Below are 8,552 nucleotides of genomic sequence, written 5' to 3'. Positions count from 1 at the left end.
TGGTGTCAGGAAGCTGCGGACAGGGCTGGCAAAGAGCTGGGAGTGCCCTAGGGACAGCTGGGGAGAGGTCTCGTCCCTGCCCTGCCTCTGATGAGCTCCCCGCACACGGAGCCGTGTCCTGACGGGAACGGCTCCCGGGATTTTGGGCTTGGAGCTCTGTCTGCTTGTTTTTCCACAGGTGTCCAGCCCAGCCTCGCTTCCTGCCCTGCCGTGGGAAGTGTGAGTGGTGCACAGCCCATCACAGGAATCCAAGCAGATGTGGCCAGCCCCGGCCTCAGCATCAGCTCCCTCCTACGGCTTCTCCAGCCACAGAGAGATCTGGAGAGCAGCAGAGCCTGGCACTGGAGTGGCACAGGGAGATCCTGGGGCCTGGGCACGGTGCCCATCCCCTGTCCTGCAAGGTGACAGCGCGGAGAGGGGACCACAGAGCGACTGAGCACCCGCTGGCACAGCCCACCTCGGTCTCTGCTTTGTCCTTCAGCCCCCTCTGTCCTGTCCCTGCACCTGTGGGCCAGCTCAGGGTGACAGGGGACAGCTGGACCCGCTGCTGCAGGGCCCACGGGAGCAGAGATGCAGCTCCTGTCCTGTGGAGCATCCCTTGGCTGAGCTGCTCCCTGCAGCTGGGGGTAGCCAGCAGGGGGAATTTGGGTGTCCCAAACATCCTGTTAGCAACAAGGGACAGGCCAGCAGCTTGGGGACAGCATCAGGAAGCAGAAACAAGAAAAAACGAGGCTGCTCTGTGCCCTGTTTGCTGTGGGAACAGCACATCCCATGGCTTCACTCCCGTGCCAGCTCCCGGGGACACGTCAGGGACAGGCAGTGGGGCTGGAGCCAGCCAGAGGTGGCAGGAGGTGAGAGCTTCGAGGGAAGGTGAGACAGGAGGATTTCCTCTCATTATTTATTCCCTTTCACTTGGAAATCGGGCAGTGAGCGCTGCCAGGCTCTCCCTGCTGGCTCCCGGGCCCTTTGAAGCTGGCGGCTGTCTGAGCTCTTTGTCTGCATGCTCAGCTCCTGCAGGATCGAGCTGGGAAAGGGCAGCATGCTCAGCACGGGGCCCTGCAGGTGCAGGTCAGCCCTGAGGGCATCCTGAGACACTCCCCTTTCCCAAAAATCCGGGGCTGCCCACACCGCGGGGAGACGGGGCTGCAGCAGGGTGGGGACGGCCCAGGGAAGCGTCACCTCCAGCAAACCCACGGCTCCCTGGAGAGGAGCACAGTGTGGCCAAGGGGGTGGGGATTGTGCTCAGCACAGGGAGCTTGGGAGACCAGAGGCCTTTAAAAAGCCCAGGAACGGGAGATTTTGCAGCCTGCAGAAGCTGGTTGAGAGCAGCTGCTCCAATAAAGGTGCTGAGGAGCCCTTCAGCAGCAGCAGCCACGCACCACGAGCTTTACAGCCCTGCAGCTCTCCTCTGGTGCTCCAGGAGGACCCAAACAACCTCTCTGCTCCACTCCTGCCAGCCCTGGGGGCCACCAAGTCCCAGCTGCATCCCACAGGCAGGTGGCAGGGATGTGTCACCCAGCCCCAGCTCCATCAGGAACTGCTCTGGGCATCTCCCCACCTCAGCCAGGCTGGCAGTGCCTCCTCCCCCTCCTCCTCCTCCTGCTTTGGGAGCAGCTGAAGGACATGGTGATGCCCCCAGACACAGATGGGCTCCAGGGTGGTGACATTGGCCACCCCTTCAGTGGCTCTGGCACCACTCAGGGGCACTGCCTGCCCTGTGCCCCACCACATGCCCCCTTTAGGTGTGTGACCACACCTCAGTGGGCCTGGTAGGTGTGTCCCCAGCCTTTTGCTTGGCACCCAGAGCTATGGGACAAGCTGGCAGCAGCTTTTTGGGCATCCTTATCCTACCTTGGCAGGTGAAGCAGCGGATGTGGAAGTGGTTGCTCTGCACACGCACGACCTCGCCCTTGCAGGTGTCCCCACAGCGGTAGCACTGGATGACAGAGGAGCCGCTCCCAGGGGTGTAGGGGTTTTGCTGATAGGGAACTGCTGGCAGAAAGGAGGGAGGGCAGAGGGAGAGAGGGGAAGGGTGTGTTAGGATTTGGGTGTCACTGCACTGAGCTCAGTCCGGTGGCTGTGGCATCAGGGGACATCAGGCCAGCACTGAGGGCAAAGGACAGCACCCAATGACTCTGAGATGGGAGCCCAGCCCTGTCTGGATTTGGGATTTCCCTGTCCCACAGAAGAGGCTCCCTGGTCTGCAGTCCCAAGCTCTGTGCAGTATCAGCACCTGGGCACCGCTCCCTGTCCCTGCATGGACAACGAGGTCACAGCATCATCCCAGAGCTCCCCAGATGCTCTCCTGTCCCCATAGCAGGTGCAGGAGGACCCTGCAGGGACCAGCCCCCAGTGCTCTGCTCAGCCCTGGTGGCTGCTGACCCTCTCTGAGACAGCCCAGCGAGCTCCGAGTTGGCAGCAGCACGGGAAGGAACTGTTGTGTTTTCGGAGCTCCTCCTTGTTTGCTTAGGAACTGGGGGAAGAAGTCATTTGTCAAGGAGCTTTCAAACATCACAGCAGCCGAGTGCTTGGCCCTGGTGGGACTGTCACCTCCTCAGCCAGGAGCAGCATCCCGAGGCCCACGGCTCCTTCCGGAGCGGCCCCACGGCGCGTGGAGGTTCTGGAAGGAGCTGGGGGCTGCAGGGCAGGGCAGGGCAAGAGCTGAAATTCTCCTGCTGCAGACAGTGCTGGGATTCACCTTTGCTCCTCACCCCTCTGGGAACACCACACAGGTGATGCCCAGCAGCATCAGCAGGGTAAAATCCTCCTGCTCCGTACAGATCCTTCTGTCTCAAGGCAATTCCCAAACACGTGGAGAAAACCCAGAGCAGCTCCTGCTTTCCCTGCCCCACCTGGCAGTGCCTGGGCTGTGCAGGAGCTCCAGCCAGGCTGACACCACACCAAGCACTGCAGGCAGGGCCCGAGCAGCACGGGATTTATTTGCTGTAAGATTTCTGAGAGGGAGTCACAATCTGGGCAACTTGAGCAGCAAAAGGCAGGAGCTTTTCTGACCCAGGGCTGAACTGCATTCCCAGGAACAAGAGAAGCAGCTGATTGAAAGCCAGCCTGTGAAGTCGCTCCAGAGCAGGGAAGAAGGGGCACAGGACAGAGGAGATCACTCAGCAGGGGCTCCTCACTCACCCAGGGGCAGATCAAGTGACAGTGAACAGAAACAGCCCATTATTGCCTTCAAAAGCCAAGCAGGAGAAGTCAAAATGACATTGAGACCCTGTCACAGTGCAATCCCATTCCCTGTGCCAAGTGCCCAGAGACACAGCACCGCTTCCCTCCGGGAAATGGGCTGACCCTCCATCCCTGGAGCTGCTGGGAATGGGCTGCGAGGGAAGCTCTGAGTGCCCTCCTGCAAAGCTCAGACTCCGGCCTTGACTTCCAAGAGCTGCTGGGACTTCCCTTCCCTGCAAGCCAAGAGCTCTCAGAGGTACCTGAGACACTAAAGGACGCCAAGTGCCAGCAGAGCAGTGGCAAAATGGGAGTCAGGCCTGGAGCTCAGCCCAGCAGAGACTAATTAGTCTAGACCTAAATCACTCTGAGGTCCCAAACACAACGAAGGGAGCAGGGAACCCCGACCCAAGAGGCACCAGCCCTGGGAAAAGCAATCCAGCACCTCCTGTGATGGTAATGGGTGCCCAGGAGCTCTGCAGCTGCCTGAGGGGACCAACAGGATTTCCTGAGGCTGGAATAAATCAGGGATCTTCCCCGCAGGGGTCTCCAGCAGAGCAAGAGTTACAGAGCTGAAAGTTCCTCCCACGCACCCACTGCTCACACCCTGGCCCAGAACGAAGCCGAAGCCAAGCCCTGGGACACAGCCATGGAAATGCACAAAGCTGGGAGAGGAAAGCAGGACAGAGAGGCAGGGGGAAAAGCCAGGAATTCATCCACACTTCAACATTCACGATGAAGAAAAGGGGAAGGCAAAAATAATAATCTATGTCAGAACATGCAGGCATCGCTTAGTGCGGGCTGCTGGTCTCCAGGGAAAACTTCCTGGTGCCCATAGCAACACATCGCCAAGCCCTTGCTTGGTCTGATGGGAGGAAGGCAGAGGAAAAGGAGCTGAGGATGGAAAAGATGCTTTCAGCTGTGCCCCACCACGGGCAGAGATGGATCTGAGCCAGTCACTGCTGGCAGTGCCCGTGGGGACGGGTCAGGACCCAGCTCAGGGCACCCTCACCCTCCCGCTTTGTTCAGCGCTGCCCAAAGCTCCCTGATTCGTGCTTAACCTCCAGCCCAGGCTGGAATTTTGTCCGGGAACATTGGTGCATTGTGTGCCTGTGTTCCAGGCAGCAGCTGCCCGCCTTGTGGCCCCGTGCAGGAAGTATTACACATCCCACAGCCCAGAGCACAGGGCCAGCTGAGCGGGGCAAAGCTCATTACACCCAAATAATCCACTAATAATGTAAGTAGCATTAGTGGCCTCGCAGGCTGGGATACAGCAGGCGTGGAGAGGGGGTGGGAGCTGCCCAAGGAATGCCATAATCTGCCCCCACTTTGCTCCTGTTTTGCTCGGAGCTCATCTGGGCCAACAATTCCTGCGTTTGTGCTCCACTCTCAGCGCAAAACTTGCCCAGGGCCAGCTCCTGTGGGGCTGTGCCCGCATCCTGGCCGGTTCTTGACGGGCTGAGGGCACAGCCAGGCAGGGAAGCGCCACGGGGCTGCGTGGGCACTTGACAGATTTCCCACTGATCCGGATTAAGGTGGCACCTCCGGTCAGGGATTGCTGCCCTGCGCAGCCCCAGGGTCAGGCAGCGGTGGCCGTGCACAGGCAGCGTGCGACCCGGGCAGGGGGACAGCCCCTCAACAACCCCCACGGCTGAGCAGAGGAGCTCAGTCCCCCAGGAGGGCGCAGGGACCGTGCCCAAGGGCTGCTCCCATGAACAATCTGCAATTCCCACCCCTGGGCAATCCCCCTCCTTCGTTTCAGGAGGGTCAACGACCTTGTTTGTCTTCCTGTGCTCTTCCTGCACAGCGTCCAGCCCTGCACCAGGATGCGGAAATGCTGAACCTCTGGAACACTTCGAGCCCTTCACGAGTGGAAGGAGAATGGGATAATTTCCATCTGCCTTGGAGGGTTTGCTGCTCACCACCAACACGAATAACAGGGCACAGCTCCACCAGCAGCTTGGGTTCCCCCCCCGGCAGCCCCATATCCCACAGCCCCACATACCCCAGCAGCAGCTTTCCAGGGGCACCCAGAGGCATCTTTAAAGATCCACCCCTCCTTCCTTACTGGGACCAGAGTAGGTGCTGCTCTTTCCCACCTATTTCCCTCTCCTAGCCCATTGGCCCTCCGGGAAGGTCTATCAGGGAGAAGCTTTTCCAGGTGGGGTTGGGATCATTATCCACAGGATCTCCCACCCAGCTCTGCTGCCAGTGTGTTTGTGACCCAGCATCTCCACAGGAGGATGGGCATGCTGAGCTTAATTAACTGCCAGTAATTAATATTTGCACAGTGCTGGGAGCGCCACAGGTGAAAGGGACCATGGAAAAGCAAAGTATTCACCCTGAAATTAATCAGGAGAGGCAGTGCCACTGTGGGAAGCTGAGGCTGGTGGGTGCCAGGGGTGATGCAGGGACTGAGAGTTGGCACCTGCAGCAAGGGGGTGCCAGCATGGGATGGATCCAGCCCCTGGAATGTGTAAGGAGGTGTGGGTGTCACCATGGGATGGATCCAGCCCCTGGAATGATGTAAGGAGGTGTGGGTGTCACCATGGGATGGATCCAGCCCCTGGAATGCTGGATGTCAGCTGGACGCTGGGGGAGCAGGGCAGATGATGCTGGCAGGAATTGTCACACCTCCATGGGGCTGAACTCCTTCCAGCAGCTTCCCACTGCTTCCCACTGCTCCCCGGCACTGAGCAATTCCCCACCCCACCCCCAGCGCGGTCCCTGGGGCTGGAAATCCTCTTCTCAGAACCCCGCTGTGGGTGGTGGCACCAGCGTGGCACAGCTTGGCGGTGGGATGCAGCTGCAGCGGGGAGGGTGAGGAAAGCTGGGCATTCCCACCGGGCATTCCCCGTGGGCACGGCTGGCAGACCCCGGGAAGGGCCGATTCCACGGCTCTGGGGTGAGGAGGGGGTGGGGAGCAGGGCTGGGGAGGCTCAGGAAGAGGAAGCCCAGCCCTGCCAGCACAGCAGCCCCGGAGGCGTCAAGGCTGAGGGGCGGCAGTGACTGGCCAGGAAGGAATTTTGCTGGAAGCACTGGAGGCTGAGGGAGAGGCCGGGGTGAAGCACCGGGGATGGGACACAGCGGGCCGGGCTGGGGGCAGAGGGCGAGGGAAAGGAAACCTCTGCTGGGGTATGGGGACAAGGAGGCGGCACTCCAGGAGCCTGCACCCCAAATCCTCCCGCTGCAGCACGGATCCAGGGTGACCCGGCCGGCTCCAGAGGGGAGCTGAGGGCGAGGGGGAGGATTTCCCCTCCAGGCAGGAGCTGTGCTGTGTCCCAGGGGCGGCCGGGGAGGAAGGGTGGGAACTGCAGGGCCACGGGATATGGGTTTCTCATCAGCAGCGGGGCCAAAGGCTCCTGCCTGCTGTCCTGCAGCGGCCAGGGCTTGGCTGCAGCCGTAAAAACGCCTTGGGAAGGAAGGGAAGGATGGGCTGGGAGCCAGATGGTGCTGGTCCTTCAGCAGGCACGGGACAGCCTCAGCCTGCGTCCTGTGGGGCTGCCGTGACCCCGGCATGTGGGCATGTGCCTGTTCCAGACACAGAATCAGAATTAACGAGGCTGGAAAAGACCTTTGAGACCATCGAGTCCACCCCAGGTCCCTGCTGAGGAGCTGACACTGTGGGGGTGCCAGCAGCACAGAGCTGGGTGAGGCACCCAGGTGAGGGATCAGCCAAATTATCCCTGAAATAAAGGAAGGGACCAACAGTCGGGATGCTCGGCTCTGGTGGTGAATCTGAGCCCTGCACGGCCATCTCGGTGCTCAGCCCACGGCTCCCCATGGAGCTGCCACGGATAAAAGCCATTCCCACCAAGGAGAAAATGCCAGATTTACCTTTGGGCAGAGGATTTTCTCTCCTGATCCTTCCCCTCAGTAAAACCCAGAAGCATCCCGTGGTTCTTTATTGAATATTTACATTTTTAGGCTGGGGCGGGCTGAGTGCTCCTGATGGGCTGAGGACGGGTAGCAGGGATCTGCTGTGGGACAGGCTGAGCCTGGAGCAGCTCCGGCTGCTTCTGCCACTGCCTGCACTGAATCCACGAGGACTGGGCTGGGACAGGCGGTGTGGGACAGCGGGCTGGGGGCAGCGGGGACCACCCAGCTCACCCAGAGCCAGCACTGGGCTGCTCCCAAAGCTGTCAGCCAGCTTGGAGAGTATTCCAGGTGGGATTATGAACCCCCTCCAGTCCATGCCAGCCTCTCCTGGCTCCCAGGCAAAGCCATCTGTGGCTTACAGCTAAAAACCCTCCACTGCCACAGCTCCTAATCCAGCCCTAGGCTTCCCTAATTAGATCAGGACCAATTATTGCTCCCACCTGCTTCACGCTGGCCCCTCGCCCCCCGCCGCTGGCACTCCCTTGGTGGGACACAGGGCACAAGCTGTGGGTGCTGCAAGGATGGCACCAAGGAGCTGGAGGGGCACATGCCGCCATGGGAGAGGGCACGGGGCTGGGGGTGCTGGGCCAGCGCTGGCATCACACGAGGGAGGGAACACCCTGTAGCTGGGAGCGGGAGGCAGGGCTGTGAGTGTGGCAGGTGCCCAAATAGGTGCCAAGGCATCACGAGGGCGTGACAGGACATTATGCCAGCGTGGGAGCTGGGTCACACGGGGACACGCTGCAAAAAGAGAGAGGAGGGAGGTCAAAAACGCCCAGAGGAGACAAAGGAGAAGGGTAAAGAGGGAAGGAGACAAGGGGAAAAAATCAAGAGGTTGGAAGGAAAACAAACAAAAAGCTGGAGCAGCGAACAGCCAGGGCCCTGCCTGCACAGCAGAATTTGTTTCTGGCTGCATCCGTGGAAATTATTCTCCAAACGAGCGTGGAGGAAGCCGTGACTGCCTTCCCATGCTGACCTGGCCGCAGGCAGCTGCCCGTGCCTGCCTGCAGGATGTTTACTTCCCACACAGGCAGGGCTGGAATGTGCCAGGGAAACCCAAAAACCCCGCTGGGGCTCAGCAGAGGTTTCACCTCCTGCCCTGCAGGAACCCCCAGCCCCATTCCAGCAGCACCCTGGGGGTGTCCTGAGCGAGGGATCTGGGATCAGCCTGGTTTGCTGGAAGCACTGGCTGCTGCTGCTGCGGTGATTTTCCCAGATTCCCAATAAAAAGAGGGAAAAGTTGCTCTTCCTCAGACCTGATGACCTGAGTGCAGACAACAGAAAGGCACGACAGTGCTCCCCCAGCCTGACAGCTCCACCCTGGGCTGTGCAGAGCCAGGGAACACGCTGTATCCCAAGAATTCCACTGCATCCCGAGAACTCCCAGCCTGGCAGTGGCCAGGGAGCACCACGAGCACCAGCTGCACGTGCCATCCTCACACTCAGGGCTGCAATGACACTCCCCAGGCAAAGGAGCATTCCCAGCACCTCCC

At 60.4% G+C, this 8,552-nt stretch overlaps 1 protein-coding gene across 1 annotated transcript in view; it reads right to left on the bottom strand.

Moving 5' to 3' along the window:
* ABLIM3 (actin binding LIM protein family member 3) overlaps positions 1–8,552 on the bottom strand; it is a 37,838-nt gene that overhangs the window by 16,218 nt on the left and 13,068 nt on the right. Inside the window, exons 2-3 of the mRNA XM_017728057.1 lie at positions 1,852–1,989; positions 458–504 (exon numbers count right to left, since the gene is read on the bottom strand). Of these exons, the coding sequence (XP_017583546.1) occupies positions 458–504; positions 1,852–1,989 (185 nt within the window). The remainder of the gene's footprint in view (positions 1–457; positions 505–1,851; positions 1,990–8,552) is intronic.

Source organism: Corvus brachyrhynchos, unplaced genomic scaffold, assembly GCF_000691975.1.
Source record: "Corvus brachyrhynchos isolate BGI_N302 unplaced genomic scaffold, ASM69197v1 scaffold21, whole genome shotgun sequence".
NCBI lineage: Eukaryota > Metazoa > Chordata > Aves > Passeriformes > Corvidae > Corvus > Corvus brachyrhynchos.
This window is presented reverse-complemented; position numbering and strand designations above follow the sequence as displayed.